This window comes from Ornithodoros turicata, chromosome 7, assembly GCF_037126465.1.
Source record: "Ornithodoros turicata isolate Travis chromosome 7, ASM3712646v1, whole genome shotgun sequence".
NCBI lineage: Eukaryota > Metazoa > Arthropoda > Arachnida > Ixodida > Argasidae > Ornithodoros > Ornithodoros turicata.
The window spans coordinates 32,289,098-32,309,453 of NC_088207.1; the positions used below are offsets into that span (position 1 = coordinate 32,289,098).

General features: G+C 44.7%; 1 protein-coding gene across 3 annotated transcripts in view; it reads left to right on the forward strand.

Moving 5' to 3' along the window:
* Positions 1-8,848: 8,848 nt before the first annotated feature.
* The window catches only part of LOC135400861 (spondin-1-like), a 148,014-nt gene continuing 136,506 nt past the window's right edge, over positions 8,849-20,356 (forward strand). For all 3 annotated transcript variants that reach the window (XM_064632809.1, XM_064632810.1, XM_064632811.1), the window contains exon 1: positions 8,849-9,226. In XM_064632809.1, the coding sequence (XP_064488879.1) occupies positions 8,935-9,226 (292 nt within the window). In that variant the 5' untranslated portion in view covers positions 8,849-8,934. The remainder of the gene's footprint in view (positions 9,227-20,356) is intronic.

Genomic DNA, 20,356 nt, shown 5'->3' on the forward strand with positions numbered 1-20,356 from the left:
TTCACAAATAAAATATGCTTTTCCCCATCTACCTCCATTATCATCTGTTATGTTCTGCATGGCCACTGCTTTCTGCTCTCTTTATTGCATGCCACAACTTTGTATTACAAATATATATTTAAAAAAAAAAAAAAAAAAAAAAAGATTTGCTCGTTCTGGAATTTTCCCCACGTAACCACTAACCTCCTTATCTTTCGCTATGCTTGCGAATTCTTGCCTGTTGTCCCGTTTCGTCCACGTGTTCGTGAACCTTCCATTCTTCTGCAACCGGTCTGTAGCCTAGATCACTACGTTCACATAATCCCCTCCACACTCTAACAAAGCAGCCATTCACTCCCGCCGTAAAAACCCGTACGGACCTTTCTTCCCTCCGGGCTGTTGACCCACAATTCGCATGAACCTTTAAACACGTCACACCTAACCCTTTAAATACCATGCCAATGATGAGGACGGTGCCCAGAAGAAGAACAGTCTCTGTTCGAAATATCGGCGGCTTCTGTCCTGAGGCAACTCCCTTCCTAGGGAGAGATAGAGTTCGTCACACGACAAACTCGGCTACTTCTATAAACAGACCCCCCCCCCCCCCCCCCAATGCGAAAAAAAAATAGAAAAGAGAAACCCCCCCGCTACGGATATTCTGTTGAAGAAAGTATATAGCTGCTGGGTGGCAACCAAAGGTGATGGTTCAGTAGGTGATGAGATAGCAAAATTTGGCAATGGATACGTCAAAGTACGTGCCGTTTCGGCATTTTCTTTTAAAAAAAATAGCCTGGCTTTAAATAATGTCTGGCTCCAATTCTGCTATCTCAAATTTCCCGGAAAACGTGTTATCGAAATGTTCATTAAGCATATTTTTGCTATCTAATGATCTAGCTATGTTTTTGCTATCTCCTCGGCAGAATGTCTGTCCTTCTTTTATTCCGTGTTAGCGCCGTGAAGCAACTGTAGCTATGAGCGGCGTATAGATGTGGACAGATGGAGAGAGGACAGCAGGAAGGAGTGGGGGACAGAGGGGTTAGTATACGTCATGGGCCGACTTCAGGGGGAACTGTGCCGAGATTCGTCTGGAAAGTCTTCGGAAAGCCCAGGGAAAACCTGGGACAGCACAGCCGGTGACAGGATTCGAACCCGTGTCACCTCCCAGTCTCGGCGTGAAAAGCGGCCTCCCTAACCACTATTCCACGGGAGCTGGTAGAATGTCCGTCTGGCCGTATAACCCACCGCCCAACACGGCATCTATGCTGATCTCATATATAGTTTTACATTAAGAAATCTGTATCGAAATAAAATAAACTCTTTGTAGCTCAACCCCCACCTTACGAATTGTAAAAAAAGGAAGCGAGAAATTATTGTACAAAAAAGAAAAAGAGAATAGCTTCACCTTGATAGTAAATTCGGTCGAAAATGTGGCACAAAAAAAAAAAAACAGTGCACAACAATATAGGCAAGCGACAAAACACAAGAATTAGACAAGATGGCGGAGTTTGCTGCGCAGTGCTGCGAGCCATCGTATCTTTTTCTGCCAATGACCGATATATCGTTCGTTCGCATTCGTGGAAAAATAAGTTCAACTTATATTCCGATCTTTAATGTTGTTGCTTTTCTGACGCGGAGAAATGATTTATTATTCCGCACTAGTTACCGCGAAGCGGCGGTGGCTGTGTAGAGGAGTCTGGAAAAGGTGCTGTTCAGAATATTTTATTAACATAATTAACTAGTTACACAAATAACTGCCCAGATTACACTTTGCTTTTCACTAACACCATAACAAGCTACCGCATTTGGTAGCTACGAAATAAAGAAACCATAGCAAAATAGGTGATCCTTTCTCTCTCTCTCTCTCTCTTTCTCTCTCTTTTTTTTTTTTTTCGAGCTAACCCTCGCCTGACTTCACAGACGAGCTATGAGAAGCTGCTACTCAAATGCAGCTCCAATTAATAATTTCGAAATAATACAGTTTGGAAACAGCAATGTTCAGACACAAAAAGAACTCGCAATTTCTGTAGGTGCAGCGTTTAATGGTTCGTAAAACGTTATGCTGGAGACTCGACTTTCTCAGAACTTGAAGCTGGTCTGCTGCACCTGTCGTTTGCAGCACTATGATGAAATTAGAAAGAAAGTTCGAAATTGACTGGGTCTTGCATGAAGGGCGAAGAGGAGCCGGCTTCTGGAGCTTCAGAATTCTCGAACCACAGCCCCAACAGTTTGTAAAAAATATATCGATAAAACTTGAGAAAAATGACTATAAGTGTGCAAAGTTTGAAGCGCCAGAGTCGTTATCTTATATTTTACACGACTCAATCGAAATTTGTAACCTTTGCTAAATTCACCCTGTATTAAAGAGTGCAATGGAGACCAGTGGTGCTTGACGTTGCTGCGGTGGCGGTGGTACTGCTGGAAGAGCTCGCGCTTGTCGGCCTCACAAAGGTGGGCAACGTCACGACTATCGCTCTGTGGGAATGTGCGTCCTGGGCCGACTTCTAAGGGAACTCATTATATTGTACCAGGAACCTAGCACCGATGCTTCGGTTACGTTATTCATCCGGTCTCGTAGAACCTCTCTTGCATTACAGATCGCTGTCCATTGGGAACATACTGGATATCATACTAGCACAGCCGAATTGGAGCATACCATCATGTCGGGGCGTCCAAGCCTGTGCTCAAATTGCGGGTGAAGCCTTAAAGGAGTACAGAGGGCCGTCCAAAAAAATGTCAGGTTAAGACGACTGATGAAAGTGTGTGTGTCATTTTACTGAATGGCGCTAAAGGTTTTGATGTGTGCAATTTGTTTCCGAGAAAAACTCACATAAACATTGGTCGGCGCCTTCGCCCTTAACTCGGCACTCCGGGTATTACGAGGAGGAGAAGGTATGATGCCACGTCACCGATGACGTTATAAGAAGAACTCGTTCTGGTTCGCCCGAAAGTGGGGGTCAGCGCCTTGTCCCTTTGCTGCCGTGAACCAGTTTTGCCAGTTCTCCTGGAGGATTGGGGATAGAAGGAGCGGCCGAATCATTACCGACCGAGGAGAAATGCTTTTTCAGAACCCCGAACAGCCGAGAAGCAGACGACAGAGGAGTAGCAGACAACATTTCTCTAGACCAATCAGCGAGCGTTCTCCTTATGGCGTCAGCGCGAGGTTCCAGGCAGATCACAGGCTGGTACTGCTCTTCACCACCGTTGCGCACGGTCGCTTTTTGCGACGTACTTTAAATTCAATTTCTGCGATAATTATGACTCTGTGGTGTGAATTACTTCGCATGGTGGATCTTACTGGCCTACTTAACAGTTTTATAGGAAGAAAACCGGGTGTTAAAAGTGACTTCTGTGCTACTTTAAGAAGTGCGTCAGACCTGATCAACGTCCTATGCGACCTATGCACTGACCATATAGAACCCATGCGTTGCTGATATCTTCTTGTCTGATATATTCGATCAGTGGTTCAACAGACCAGCGGCATTGCCTAGCGGGTTAAGGCGTCCCGCTCGTTGGGGGTAGCCAAGGTCGTCCTGAAGACTGGGAGGTGGTGGGTTCGAATCCTACCACCGGATGTGCTGTCTCGGGAGGTTTTCCCTGTGTTTTCCGAAGTCTTTCCAGACGTCTTGCCACAGTTCCCCCTGAAGTCGGCCCAGGACGCATACTAACCCCCCTGTCTCCCACTCCCTCCTGCTGTCCTCTCTCCATCTGTCCACATCTGTACGCCGCTCATAGCCACAGTTGCTTCTCGGCGCTAACACGGAATAAAAAAAAAGTGGTTCAACAGCCCGTATTGGTTCTGTCGCTTTCGAAGGGGCTGTACCAATGCTATGCACAGCCGGCACCGGGATTCGAACCTGGGAGGTACCCGGGTTCGAATCCCGGTGCCGGCTGTGCTGTCTGGGGTTTTTCCTGGGTTTTCCTCAGACGCTTTCAGACATATGTCGGCACAGTTCCCCTAGAAGTCGGCCCTGGACGCACATTTCCCCAGGGCGTCAGTCGTGACGTTGCCCACATACGTGAGACCGACAACGGCAAGCCCTTTCACCATCACCACCACCACCACCACCCACCACCAATGCTATGTTCGAATGTAGCTCCGTATGCAACATGATTCTATTATTCAGCAGAAATAATCTTGCAGCACTTGCAAGCTTCCGGTGGGAATCGATCACGTGCTGTCGATTCCAGACAAGTATTCCAGACCCCTAGAACGGCTCTCAAGAATAACATCGTTCGTTCGTCTTGTTCGTTCGCATATCCAGTTCATGCATTGCTTTGTTTTCATCCCACAGCGTCCTAGCCCACAGCTGGGTCTACCGGCCCATAGCATTGCCCCGAGAACTGGCGGCCTTATTTCTATACAGATGTTTTGAAGCCCAACTATCCCAGTCACGCTCTTGCCTGGTCACCATCCGAGCCCGAGAACAAGCATCCATTCTAATAAATATTATACGGTGAGCCCCTATCTTCTCTGCGCCTTATACCACCTGTCCTAGAGTCTCCCCCCTGAGTCTTCCGCATCGAAATTGCTGTTTGCTCGTTGGCTGCCAATTTCCTCGGTCAATTTCTTTTCAGCACTTCTGAATCGTAGTTCATTTCCAGGAACTCTGCGCAAACGTGTACGACCCTGGTATAAACAGGGAAAAACATTTCTTTCCTCGGGTATTTCTGATTGATTTCGATCGAATCCACGCGCAGGCACATACCTGAAGATGTAATGAGTTACCTGTTCAACTCGATCACCGAAACGCTTTGACATAACGTCCTGCCTGATGTGTAATAAACTAATAACTAACTTATATTAAATTTTCCTCCAACACACAACTAATAACTCTCATATTGGAACACACTCTCATAACAGAATAACTCTCACATAACGTTGTTGCATCGTAAACTAACACTAAAATATTACGTGTCAAAAATGTGGCGTAGCCCGAGTGGGTAGGGGGGTGGGGGGGGGGGGATTTCGGGGATTAACCCCCTCCCCCCGAAATTGTGAGAGGGAGAGGGAGAAACAGGGATTAAGAGGGAGAAATAGGATGGAACCATTCCCCTCATGTAAAGCCTCCATAGAACGCCTCCCGAAATATACTACTTATTTTAGGGGACTACTTTTTTTTAGGGGGGGGGGGGGCGGAGTTGCAGAATTGGTCGGGTGCCGAATTCAATTTCTTCATATTTTTTTTTAAATTGGCTTATCAACTTATCAGTTGTTCAGATGACACAAAGGTACACTCAGTGACACCAGACGTGCAGATTTGAGATCGAATGCACAATCAATTCACAGCCGTTTCAAGGAACAAGGGAACAAGTACAGCCGAAACGCGCTTTATCGGTAAGCGGGCTCACACCTCGATATTTTTTTTTCTCCTCTACCACCACCGTCACGACGAGCTTTATCTAACGGCAACACTCGTCCGGCACTTACGATAACCATCTATACACCACGTGCAATGTGTAGACAACATGACTCTCCAGCTGCTTCAACCGCATTTATACATGAATGCGACAGAGGCGCGTAGAGATGATGGTGGTGGTGGTGATGGTGATAAAACTGCAATGAGCTTAGGCACTATGGGGCCAGTGGGACAGCAGACAGCAAAAACAACAACAACAACAACAAAGAAAGGCGCTATTCAGGGCCGGAAATGAAGTAAAGGCGGGATAGAACGGGGGGGGGGGATTTGTTTATTAGACGAAAAGGAAAAAAAAACGGGGAAAGGTCAGCCAAACGGGACGTCGGCTTGCTATTCCAGAAATAAGAAATAGTAATAAATAAATAAAAAGATAAGCATTAAAGAAAGAAAGAAATAGGAAGGAATAAGAAATAAATAAATAAAGAAAATTAAGAAATAAGAAATAAAGAAAAAGAAGTAGGAGAAAACGAAAAACTAACAGATGATGAAAGAAGGATGAGGTAGATTAAAGACAAAGATGACAAAAAAAAGATGACTAACAAACGGTGAAAGAATGATGAGATGAATCACAGAAGATGACTTTAAAAAGAAAGCATGAGGTTAATGATAGAACGATAGAACGGGGTGAAAAGTGAAAGTGGTCTGTGGATATGTACGAAAATTATAGCTAGAGTGCGTAAAGAGAAGTTGTATCTCAAGAAGGGGATACAGTTACATGTACGAACCATTAACGGTTAGTAATAGCGTTATTAGGTGCTCTGTAGCTTCCTCGTGCGTTGGAGGATCACTGTAATGTGCCGATTGAATAATCTCCTACCACGAATGCCCGTGTAATTAAAGGACCGTACAGTGCTTATAACAAAACAGAAGCTCGTCATAAGTTGCAACAACAACAACAACAACTACTACATGAATGCCAATAAGATTAGGTGTTTCACGGTGGTGAATGCAACGGAGTACTGGAGTGTAGAATGTCCGAAAGGCTGCGTTAGTAAATATTTCATTGCCTGGTCCGATCCTCTAACATCGTAACTTAAGCCGTTAAGCTGCATGTACCCCACTAATGACGTAACTCGATCAGAAAGCAAACAAACAAAAGGCTTCCATCGACTAGCGTTAGGCGGTTTGCTAAGCTTTGGTGATAACTGCACGTAATTCCAGTCGCGCACCGCATTGTGTTCGTTGCCCGTTCCGCTATTATAAAACCGCATTACCGCATTACCTAACGAAGTATCACTTTATAAGCGACTTACGAAAATTGCAACATGTCATTTCAGAGCAGTGGCATCATAGAAAAAAGCATGCAAAGCAGCAGTGGCGGAGGCAATACCAAGCTTTAAGGTAGCGGCCGCATTTGTTCTCTCTGTATCTCACTATTTAGTCTATATGGAAATTTCCTGAGGTAGCAAACACACACATTCACGTGCGAAAGGCATAATGAACTGACTTACGCCTATACCTCATGGAGTGCACGGCAAATATGTAAAATCTCTCCGCCCTAACCGTGGTAGCCTTCGCGCAGGCATCAGGAAATTGCAACACTCGGCATTCAATACTTACGCAGCTTTCGGACAAACACCGTAGCTTCCGCCTAATGTATGGCAGAACAAACGGACGAGAAGTAAGAAGAAGAAGAAGAGGAAAAGAAAAAAGAACAGCAACGTCATATGCGCAGAACGACTTCAAGAATCGTCTGCAATACAAAACGCGAGAGCGTTGCCAGCTCATAAGGAATTCAGAGCCTTTGGCGATGCTTCGTCGAATGCATTTTCGAGTTTCCTGCGCAAGTATGTGACTTGCGCCGCTGCCATAACAAAGCAGGAAACATTTGAATGTGTTATTTTGTGTGCGGATAATACAGACTTCCCGAGATGATGAAAGACGAAGAATACGTTTGGGTTGGGGCAAAGGAGTCGTAGATCGAAGGAGATAACTCTCCTAGTTAGGATGTCTGGCGCCGAAGAGTGCGATGAAACGTGTCCGAGTACAAGAATACAAGCGGGAAAGAAGTGATTAACAAATAATTAGACGAGCCACATTTTCCATTTTTTCTTCATATACACTCTTAAAAATGAACTTCACCACATAGCACGCTCCTAGCCAGCCATCATCTCGAATGATATCGTTATCTGCCCTGATTTGTTGAAAACGGGAGGCGTACGCCTTTTCTGTGACAATTATGAACAGCATAAGTGTCACAGAAAAGGGTACACCTCCCGTTTTCAACAAATCAGGGCAGATAACGATATCATTCGAGATGATGGTTGGCTAGGAGCGTGCTATGCGGTGAAGTTCATTTTTAAGAGTGTAGGGCCACTTTGAGTGATTAGTAACTGTTTTTTACGCCATTTATTTTTATTTATTGGATCGTATGTTAAAGGCCCACTTGGTACACTACGTAACAGAGGGGGAGGGGGAGCATAACATATTAAACAAACATAGCAGTATAACAAGAGATGGTACAATACATAACTAATACAACGATACGTGGTCTACCAACACAGGTACAAAATGACGTTGCATAGAAAACAATATATGTATCGAGAACATATCCACTAGTGAGACGCCAAGCAAATAACTCGATACGGCGTGTTTAAATTCTTCTCAGTCGAGAAGCAAGATAATGTGCTGTGGGAGATCATTCCAGGGCTTTGCCACGCGGCAGCAAAACGAATAAAGAAAATAATCGTGGTTACAGTAAATTAATTCAACTTTACAACTATGGTCGAGCCTTGAAAGAAAGAAATGCGACTGTGGTTACCATCTCTGCGCTTAAAGATAATTGTGACGACGGATTCCACGACAGAGACTAGAAACACATTGCGAACTGTATGTGTACTTCTAAACGTGTATACGTGTATGCATACACATGTATCTTACCTAATTGAGTATGTGTAGAAATAAGAATAAAAGACACCTTGGCGGAAGTTTATAGTGAACGAGAACATTAGCTATTTATTATTAGTTAAGGGGACTGGCAGTTGTTCAATTATAGGGCTATAAAAACTGGTAGAAATGGCATCAACTTTACGGCCCAGGAGGAGCCTGGGCCGCATCGTCGGGACTCCTTCAACCAGAGGTCGCCACATGACCCTGATTGTCATCTTTTGTAGAGCTCGACTATGCTTCGGTTCAGATGCAGAAGAATTAGAAAGAGATAATTCAAGAGTGATGAGTAGCGCCTACGTAACATCTCTTTTAGATATACGCTATCATTCCTTAGAATGTACGCCCAATAAGCAACCGAGCCCCAACACGCCGGATGCACCTCGCAACAGGTGTATATTCCGCAGCCTCAATATATAATGGATTCTTCCTCTTCAGGGATTCCCACAAACAAGGCTGGAGACCCCCGACGAAGTGCCAGCCGGGAACAAATCCAGCCCGAATCGAAACTTCCCACCTCAATAGTAGATCCCTTCCTTCGTTTCCCCTTTCCTACGGCGGCGGCGGCGTCGGACAGACGGCGTCATCGGCGGTGCCGAGCTCAGACTCCCGCCGACCGCCGGAGCCATCGCCTGCATCAGGCGCGTGTTCCATGGGTTGCAGGCTGTGTCCCCTCGTGGTCGCAGCGGTGGTGGCCTGCGTCGCCGCTGCCCTGCGCGTGCAGCGAGACGTTTCCGAAACTCCGGTCTTCGTGGTCACCGATGACACTCACAAGCACGAAGACGAGGATGTGCCTCCCTTTTCGGCGCCCAGACCACATTTCGTGGGTCAGTGCAATCGCGTGCCCAACTGGGTCATGACAGAACGTTCCCCAGGCTACAATAACTTCAGCATTGTCATCTCTGGGAATCCAAAGAAGTATGTTCCTGGAGAGGCGTACACGGGTAAGTGACGCACGTTTCGTTTTTCGGATTACGAATGGCGCGTTTTCTTTCTTTTATTTTTTAATAAACAGGATGTATATTTATATAGACGCCTCTGACATCAGTAGCACATGAAAGGCGAGCGTCAGAATGACTTGTATATTTAATACATAGTAAACGGGAACGCAGCCATAGGGAAGTACATCAAGTACATAGATGTATTTTTAGGTATGAATGAAAAAATATTCTAAATCGTAGGAATTTGAATTATAACAACTTCAAAGAGCAACAAGTAGCATAGTAAAAGAAATTGTTGTTAGGAAAAGCAGGATCTAAGTAAATTTGTCTCGTGAAGGCGCTTTCATTCTATGCGAGATCTACTTGATTCTCAAACTTCTTCAGGGTCTCACTCGCACTGAAAGTGTCGCAGTTAAGCGAAGTCTGCCGTACATTTTCTAACGCTTTAATTTTTTACCCTCGTGTAAACCAACAACAAGAGCAATAAATGAAGGAGAAGTGATGACGACATGAGATGTTTCACCGTGGTAGCCACAGGACCTTACCCCACTTCACAGAGGTTAATATGAGGTTAATATGGATGAATTAATATCATAGCCTCGTAATACCCTCGTGAACAAGGCTACTAACTTCTACCGACACGCAGTGCGTGTCTTCTACCTTGAAAACTGTTCTTTAAATTTCGAGGAGCCACACAAATGCTACAAAGCGGGACAGCAGCCTGATAAGGCTCGGTAGTCAAGTAATTTAACTTAAGTCAAGTAAAGTAACTTTCCACATGTTCAAGGTAGAATCCACTAGCTCGTAGAGTTCCAACAACAACAACAACAATAAATGGAGAGGTGATGATGACATGGGATACAGTACACTACATAGACGTACAGTTCCAGCCAGCGATTGCGTATGTGTTTTCTAGGCTTGAATTCCCTTTAAATCGAACAAGGAATTTCGAAGAGCTGTAGCGCGGTCCTGGTGTGTGGACGTTGTGTAGGAACAAGTAGCTGACTTCAGTCGATAACACTGATGAATATTAGCTAATACATGTTGTGTTCCTATCTTACTCTGCTTCCACTAGAAATGCAAATAATACTAGTGTGACGTTTCTTTGTTTTATTCGTTTCCGAGTGATGTACCACCAGAAACAACATCTTACAACAACATTCTTACATCCTCAGCTTTTGTTCGACTTATAATTCGCATGGCATAGTAAGTCAGTTGTTGCGTTGTTTTTCTTATAATAAACGTCTTACTTGTATTGAGCGCTACTTCGTATCTGATGCGACTGATAAGCAGGTGCAATATCTCCGGCCTTAGAGACGTTGAGAATTTGCGTCTTTCATATCTTGTGACTTATTGTGACGCATATACGTCGGGATGAATTCAGCAACTCCCCATGCGCCCTTCAACCAAACAAAAATACGGCAACAGAAACGAAACTATAACAAAGCTACGATATCGAGAACGGCATGCGCCGTGACCGTTAAAGAATCCAGACGTACTTGCGAATACATAGACTTTTGACAGGTTTATGCGTACGCAGATAGAGATGTGTGAGTTTCCAGATATTTAACAAATCGAATATTTGTGTGAGTCGTCACTTCGAAATTCAAACTTTGAAACTGAACTGGATGAGGCTCCGTCAAGTGTCCTACGAGTGCGCCACTTCTCTTCAATGCCCGTAAAAGCTCAAGATAATGGGTCAGAAGACCTGCCGTGTACCCTGGCTTTGTCACACAGTTGGCAGATAATGGCACATGCTGCTCTTGGATGAGATGACTTCACTGATAAACTCATCTTCAGCTCATCACGATCAGAAGGCTACTATATAGTATTGTATTAGCAGCAAGAAAGAACTATGCGTTTAGGGTCGGGGCGTAGCACTCGCAACGCATCAGGCGTGCTTGACCGTTGAACACCAGTAAAGGTTAAATAAATAAATACAACATAAACTGAATATGGTTATCTGAACGCGAATGATTAAAGAATGGCAATTGATGCTTGTGCTGCATTCTTTAGTTGCACGTGGACATTGTGAGGCCTTACAACAACAACAATAAATGAAGAAGTGATGATGACATGGGATGTTTAGCCACAGGACCCTTCCCCACAGTGGTTAATATGGGAATGGTGAATATGAATTATGGTGAAAGCCTCCATTTTTTCTTTTAAAATCAATCAATCAATCAATTATGGTGAAAGTGAAGTGACGACAGGTCGGAGTTCTGTTTAGAGCTCTTCGAGGAGTTCAGTGGTTTGCATGAAAGCAAAAAGGGAGCGAAGAGCCCGGCACTCCCGGAGCTCCCCTGTGCATCTGTGAGGCCTTAACTGTTGCGTTGACCGTTCGATGTTTCATTGCCTCACCTATGCTGGTATGTTGAATGGGAATATTCGAGTAAAGTGAATACTCATTGAAAGCAATAGGTATTCAGGTCGATTTTGAGGATATTCGTGTATATGGGGTCGTAATCCGTCGGTTGAAATGAGGAGGAAAAGCTATGGTAAATTATGAGAAATTAGTTTCGCCGATGTATTATGCGAATAGCGTTATCGGCAGCAAACGACGCAGTGTACATTCGTTTAACAGTTCAAGTTTTTAGGCCACTACTTTATTATATGCCTATTGGAAGCTCGAACTAAAAGCATGCGTTCCGTACGGGGCTGTCGAAAAAGTAGTTGGGAAGCATTAGGTAAATTAAACACGTGCAAAGCTCAATCGACACTGTTCAACACTGTTTGAGAACCCAAAAGGAGATCAGTAAGCTCAATAGCGTGGCAATAGAAGATTTGGCCTCCTTAGACGAGAAGGAAAATGACAAAAAAAAAAAAAAACTATATCAAAGGTGGTAGACCCGGTATGGTGATGAAATCTGTCTATTCCAATACTTGTTGAGCTCTTTGGGCCACCAAATCCCACCCCACCCCAACCCCTTCCTGCTATTTCGGATTGTTTTATTTATTTGTTTTTTTCTTCGAAATATTTCCGGGCAATTCGTGGCGGTTCGCTTCAAGCCTAAATCTCTCGCATTTTGCGTAATCTGATCTCAGCGACATCTGAACGGTTTTCCGTCGTTCAAAGCTCGCTCATTCATCAGACCATGCTTTCGTATAGCTATCTTAAATGGGTTGCCGTGCTTTCGTATTGCTAGCAATGGATCTCCCTCATCCATCTTACTATACATGAAACTAAATAGCAAGAGAATCGAGCTTCGCATGCCTTCTTTGGAACGTCGATTGCATGCCGTTCACCGGGCGTACGAAATTTTCTGCAGTCGATAACCGTATACTTGACGCATTGATCCACCGCAATCGTCACTCAGGGTCCGGAGCTTTCGATGTGGAGAATGACTTCGGTTATCGGAACGCTCACGCTACATTTGTGATATGTGGACATCTCCGGATGACCAGATACGACCTACGATGAGCGGGACCTATCATTATCAGCCGCTCACGCAGAATTTCAGTCCCCTGCAAGATGGCGCTATAGAATTGTCCTACACTCGTACTTGATTGCTTTTATGACTGTACATGTATGACTCCAACGATTACCCGGTTGCCTGCGTTGCAATGCTTTGATATTGACGGTTCATTTCAAGCTTACCACCGTCGTTGTATTCTTGGTGTTCCGAGGAACAAGCCATTTTTATATAGCAATGAAATTATGCGTAGGATACCGATTCACTGAGTAGACATAAAACTACAGAAAGGGCTGGCCCCACTGAACATTAGGCCACCCGCTTCCGACTCCTAAACAAAAAAAAAAAAAAAGAAAAAGTTACTAATGTGTTTCTGATGCCTGCTCCAGAACAATCTTAAAGAGGAACTCTAAGCAGATCTTGTAAAATCGAAAAACGATTGCATGCCTCAGATGTTTCTCAAATCCTGTAGCGACCTGCAGACGCGACCGCAGCGCTTCCTGAGCAGCGGGCGTCGCGGGCGACCTCTTGGTGATGTTTATCCCGACAGCTCTTCATTTCAACCCATTTGGGTACTCGCGGAAGACTCGGTACACTAACGGGATATGAGCCACTGGCCTGGAGATAGATGTGTCACAGAGCTTCAAGGAGCCATGAACTTTGACCTCATTTGAGCCGTAGGTTGAATAAAAAACCACCATAAACCACAAACAACCGATATTTCCAGAACATCTCTCCATGTCCCTTTTAAGGAACAACCTCTGCGATACGGACACAGCTCTCCAATACCGGCTTAAACAAACTGTGATTACACTTCCGTAACATCCAGAGGTCACCTATATCTAATGTCGTCTGAAATATTCCGGAGGACCTGGCCGCTTCCTCAGAAGTGCAGGCTGTTCAACAGCATGTGCTCTGTGCAGTAGGGGTCAATCCGATGAAGTTATTCTACCCACACTGAGGAGTGACTCGTCCAACAGGTGCGCTCAGACCAGGCGTTAAACCAGCGTATCCTATTACTGGGAAATTCGGCATGGCCGAGGGCGATCTATTATCTGGAGCAATGGTGGTGGCATGCTGATGGTGATCCATGCCCCTTTTCATCCGGGTTTGCTTGACAGGTAACAAACTTCTTCTTCTACCAGGACACCTTTTTCGTGACATTCGAGGTCTGGTAGAAGAGCGGCGGCCTGACATCAAGTTCTTCGTTAACACCTGCGTTATATTCATCTTTGTAGTAGAGCGGCCGTAAAGGTCGTTTTCAAGGCATAGGCATGCCACCCTCGTGTATATAGTCGGCGATTGATTTTCATGTGTGACACTTAAGTAATCACTGTGAATAAAACCTTTTCAGAGCAGCCTATCAAACGGTCGTTGCGGTGCTGTTTACGGGAAGATTTTTCCCCAAAAAGAGCCGGTTGCCAACTGCCGGGTGAAACTGTTAACAACTTTCTAGCAAGAATGGCATAACGTGCTTGCGAACGTGCACCGTAAAAAGGAAAGAAATACAAGGAAAAAGGTCGTTTTGAGGGCATAGGCATGCCATCCTCGTGTAAATAGGCGGCGATTGATTTTCATCTGTGACACCTAAGTGAATGAAACCTTTTCTGAACAGAGCCGGTCCCTCACATAGTGTTGTTATCTAGCTTGTAGGATTGTAACGGGAAAGTTTAGGAAGGTTAGTACACAATCTCCTGTGGCTCATCTCATAGAGTCAAGTCAGTCAACAATACAAAACGTGAAGTTAGTGTCCTTAGCGTCCAAAGGGGACTACCTCCATAGGTAGCTCTCCTGCTTGATGACATACACACTTATATGGAGAGGGGCCCCTTGATAACGCGGTCCGCCCCCAGGTGGGCCGTGTCTTTGAACGCGCGGCCTATCAAACGGTCGTCGGGGCAGCATCGCTTCCGGTGCTGTTCCCGGGAAGATTTTTTTCCCAAATACTTTATTGTTTATTACACTCGGTTAGGTTCTTTTCCGGCGTCGTAGAGGCCAGACCGCGAGCAGAGGTACTTCCTCCGCATCTTTTGGACGGCTGCGGACATTTCGCTTAGGGACGTTGGTTGGTTGGTTTTAAGGAAAAAATAAAAAAGATTTTGGCCTCACTAATGTGATGCCCGCAACTCCACATCACTTGCACCAGTTACTTTGGTGGAAAACTCCTTGAATGATGATGCCATGAAGGTGAGCAGGACGATGGCGACGATGATGATGATGATTAGTGGTGGTGGTGGCACTTCGTGAATTCGTGGAGCTCCCACGGGACGAGTCCTTTCTCAGGGGCCCTCTATGTGTGGCTTGTGTAGGATCATTGCCAGTTGGTTAGATGCTAGGCGAGCCAGACTCCAGTTGAAGTTGGCTCACGGGGTGCTTCCGCTGCGGTCGAGCATGTCTTTTAGCCCATGTCGAACCCCACTACACATTTGGTGCCGTAGGAACTGTATGACCTGCCTTCCATTAACTGGGCCACTGTGAGGTCCCTAGACCCTCTACTCGTAGCACGTAACGGACAGAAGCAGTTCGCTTAGCTAGTGACGGAAATTAACTTCCAAGTGGGGATTAACCGGTGCCGCTTAGCGTTCGGTAGCCAAGACTGCGGAAGCGCACGGTGCCATCAAGCCATCCGTGCTGGTCTTCGTGCGCACCTTGGACGTGAGCAGAGCTTGTATGGTACCCTGGAGTGTTCTCGTCGGTGGTTGTCATCCACACGTCTTTTCCGCCATGTTCAATGTGAGTGGGAGATTATGTTCTGGCCGCAGAGCTAGGACCGTATTAGCTTCCGAAGCGACCCTTCCTGAGTTCTGGGTTGTTCGCATGGTCTGGCGGGTATGCACAGCATTCCACCTTCGGGTGGAGTTGTTCTCCGGTACGTGTGGAAGAGCTGCAGTACGGTTCCTTTCTTGATGACAATACACACACTTGAAGGGCCGTCGGGGCTGTGCTGTTCCCTGGAATATTTTCCCAAAAAACTTGCGCTCTTGGAAGAAATTTTCTTAATCTGCTTTTCTATAAAAATAAACATTTTTTTTTTTTACTTTTGCAGTATAGGTAGTTCTCCTACTTGATGACAATACACGTATTACTACAGCACTGCTCCTGGAAAGATTTTTCCTAATCTCGCACAAATATTTTGTCCTGGTTTGACCGTGCCCTGGAATACGGCCGAAATGTCGCGGGGCAGTATTGCTTGCAGTACTGTTTCTGGAAACAGTTTTCCTAATCGTGCACTCTAGTGCACCTCTCACCTACAGTGTGCTTCTGTCCCATCAGTACCGGTCATCCTGCTTCTACATCACTTTGAAGCCCTCAACTCCCCTTTCTCCCACCTTCTTTTCCTTTTTTTTTTTGGCTATAGTCGTGACGATGCCCACTTGAGTGCGGCCAACAACGGCAAGCTACCTCGACCCCCCCCCCTTTCCTAATCGTTCTGATCTTGCATTATCGTCCCATCCTCCATGTAGCAATTCAAGGAAGTAGTAGGCTAAAACGTTAAAGAAAATGGGCTCAATAGATTTGTGGCACATCAAATCTATCAACAATATAAAAAAATCTGGGATAGTATAGATGACCTAGGAGTCCCTGGTTGCTATACGCAGGCGGCATATCGGATAGTGCAGAGCTTCCCTCTTAGTTCTATTTCAGTGAGTGAGTGAGTGAGTGAGTGAAAAAGAAAAACGAAAAAAATTGAGAAAATTGGCATCACCAACGTGGAAGCCGGCGATTCCACACCACGTAAACAACTCTGAACACATGAACGTACATAGGCACTTGGAGTGCAAACACTCAGATGATACGAAGAGTCTATATCAGTGACCGAAGCCTGGCATGCTCTTCTCTCACCCGGCAGGGGAAGGCCTTGTTATTCCTGGTTGTGAAATTTCCGGATTCCCGATTTCTTTTTCTTTTGCTTTTTTTTTTTTATTGTTGACTTTATGAGATGAGCTACAGAAGATTGTGTATTCATCTTCCTAAACTTTCCCTAACCATTCGAACAACAGAGAAACAAAGAAAATGTTCGATTGCTTCGATGGGGCAGTGTACCGCCATAACGGCGGAGAATGACCCACTACATCATCATCCCATTTATGTGTGTGTTCTTTGTGTCATTGAAATTCACGTCTGTCGCTTGGCCTGACTTCCTCGTCTCGTTCGAACTGATATCCGCTGATGAATGGCAGGCGTGTATCAAACTGTATGTCACCTGATACTTTTAGTACCTCCCTCGCGGAAATAGATCTGCGTCCAAAGTCCATATTCGTTTCGTTCCACCGAAGCAAAGAGGCTTCTTCATGAATAATTCTGAGTGCATCTCCTGTCTATGAATAAACAAATCTTGAAGATTCTTGAAATTTTGGAAGGCGTCAAACAGAGGAGTCAAACGGAAAAATTTGGCCAGCGAAATGATGTTACGACATAGCATATCGAATGTTTGTTCGGGTTCAATCTAATGGATTGTTGCAGTCGTATGTATCCGAGACACGAGCACAAAAAAGGTCGTTTGCGTGAATGATCTCCAATAAACGTCGTGGAAGCAAGAACTCCTGATCAAGAATAATGCTTGTAAACACTTATATCTGAGAACCGAAAACGTGGTTGACTACTGAACATGTCTTAGATGGTGGTCGTTGGCATGGGTCAAGAGGCCTGGAACATACTAAAAAATTCCCCGTTTTGTTATCGAATTTCTGAATTGATCGCTCAGTCTGCCTCCTCAAAGACATTCTCCCTCAAAGTTATGTGAAGTGCATCAATCTTGAATAGTATCGTCCTTGGGTGCTGTTTGTGCGTAAAAAAAAGCCCTCACACGGGTAATTGGGTGTAGATTTATACGTATAAGATGTGTTCGCCCACCATTGTGTAATGTCACTGCTAGCTGATATCGTCGGATAATTGTGCGAGGAATTGGAATTATAATTGGAAATGAAAGAAAAATATGGAGATGTTAGTCCCGACCTAGTCAGGACTGGCTACTCCAAAACGCGTTTGTGGATGGAACAATAGTGCCAGAAAAAAAAAAAAAGAGAGAGGAAAAAAAAAAAAAACAGTGGAAAGGTAGAGTGAGTCGCACGAGGACGTACCCTGATCGAACTGCTTGTAGTGATTTGACATGATTCAAGGAAGGGGGGGGGGGATATGTTTATTATATAAAATAAAAAGGAGGGAAAGGTTAGCCTGCGCTACGGCGGCTTGCTATTCCCAGCAAAGAAAAAAAGAAAAAGAAAAACAAACGAAAAGGAAACAAAAAAGACGGGAATAGAAAAGGGCGTTAGGTTTATTAAACCATTTCATATGTTATGTGATAATATCATTTATAATAATTATGATAATGTATTTATCACGACCAGTGCGTGTAAAACGCAGCGTCGGAAAAATTGTACGTCGAAGAAACATGACGAATAAAATTAGTTTGCGTATCGATGCGCAGAAGCGTCGAACTCTAACACTTCAGCACGATTTCGAAGAACAATTGCCAGTACACGGCGACGTCAAAGAAAAGCCTACAAGGCGACGTGAACATTTGACACCACTTGTTTAGTGTCGCACGTGAAAACAACAGCGGAAGTGGCTAATTAACCAGGCGGATCCCACGCTGATGTTATTGGCATAGGCATCAGATGCGCAGAAAACGACGGCTAAGCTGTCTCTCGTCTTGTGATATGATATTGTGCAAGCTCCCGCGACTTATAATGTTGGTCGCGCATCCTCATGTGGTGCCGCCTTGGAAAACAAAACAGGCTCTGGGCGCCATTCAGGGCGTGTGACATCTGGAAATTTCCATCTGGTAGTTTCTCTCTCTTTCGGTTCCTTTCTTCTTTTTTGTTCGTTGCGCGGAACTTTCCTCGCCGGTTATACTTCGATGGAATTTGGCATTGGAGTAGCGCACGAGCTTAATTGTAAACACGAGAGAATGTTATACTTTTCTTATAGGAGACACCCCGACTTAGCGTCAGCCGCTTCGCTGAAGCGAGAATAAGTCACGTTGTGAAAGTTCCGACTGACAACCGGCGCAGATGCTCTTGCGTCTGATGTGGTTCGGTTTTGTATGCGTATACTTTGAATGTGTACGTGTGCTTTCTCGCGCGTTGTTTAGTGGTTAATGTTGGTAATCTGTAAATGTGTCAAGAAATACATTACAATTGTCATTCAATTACCCAATTCGATATTATCATGGAAACTGTTGCTCCGTGAAGTATTATCGCAAATAATTTAATGCAAGAGAGTTTCAGAAAGAAGACTTCTAAGCAACGTACAAGGAGCTCATCTTACACCTATAGTATATATATTTAGTACGATGGAACTACAGTTGTCTCTTTTTAGTTTCGGCAACCTCTAGTAGTTATTGCTTTGGTAAAGAAATTGTTGATACAGTGTACCATAGGTCATCTGACGGACAAAAATTGTATTCCATTGCGGTTACCACACGTTGTACGAGTGTTCTTTTTTTTCTTTTTTTTGCATCGAGCGAATCTGGCACTGTTATAACTAGTATTTGGGTACAACGCGTCCCTGCCCTAGCTGGTGCATATCCAGAGAATGGAGCGGACAATAAATAACAAAAGAGAAGACGGGATAAGGATAAAAGGTTATGAGTAGCAGAACATGTTGGGAGACGAGTTCAATTTCCCCTCTTTTTTTTTTCCTTACAAACAAACAAACGGGATAAGGGTCGCCCCGTCTCCTCTGTTGCGTTTTGTCATTTGTTTACGTTACACCCTAACTAGTATTTGCTCGCAATTTAAGAAAAAAAACTATAATATTTATTTATTTATTTTTAACGCGATGATCTTACGCATATTTGCCGCCGTCAAACGGCGTCCGTAAACAGTGAATGGATGGCGTGGGCAGAGCCGTTTACGACCTTGGCCCTAAATGAAAGCGTCTCCGCTGTCATAGCCAATCTGCCACCATTTCCTGTGTCGTAGCTTCTTTCGCGAATACGCCTGGTGTCCGTGCGGTGTTTGACGTTGCATAGCATGGATGCGTCCGGACACATCGGAAAAGAGAATTCAGCGAAAGGCTTCCGAAGCAACCGACACGATAGCCGCGACCACGATGGGCTATGTGACGTGTTCGTGCCACATAGCTATATTCATGTCGTTTTTCTACGAACAGGTATTCGCGCGGCGCATATCAGAATTGTAAATGTCACCAAAGCAAAAAACCATGTTCGTGACAGTGCTCGAGTCTTGTGGGCAGCGTTGATGGATTAGTACCCCTTGACCAAATTCGAGCTTTTCTCTGTTGTTGTCAGGTTAGCCGGAAGGATCTTGAAAAATTGTTTCTGGTGTGCGGCATGTCAAACCTTATCATATATTTGGAGTTTTTGTTCAGTTGCTGCAAAGAAAAAGGTCATTTGTTCCGGAAACTCATTTATTCCGGTGCAGTTGTCCTCGGTAAATTCGGAAAGTAGGGAACTGCGATGTTTAATATATTAACATCCGCAGCTGATACGGTTTCATGCTACTACTGCAGTTCAGGCTGCAAACGAATGCGGGGTAGTTCACCTGAAGCGTTGCGAATGCGTTACGCTTCAGGTGAAGTACGAAAGCGTTAAAAATTACTTGTCTGAAAATTATGGGGTCAACGGTATCTATCTCGCCCGAACTTTTGCTACGTACTGCAAGTAATTTTATCAAATTTTAATTTGATAATTTTATTTCTTTCCTTTTTAGAATAATTTTATTTCTTGCGCGGCCCAGCAATAGTTTCAAGCAAC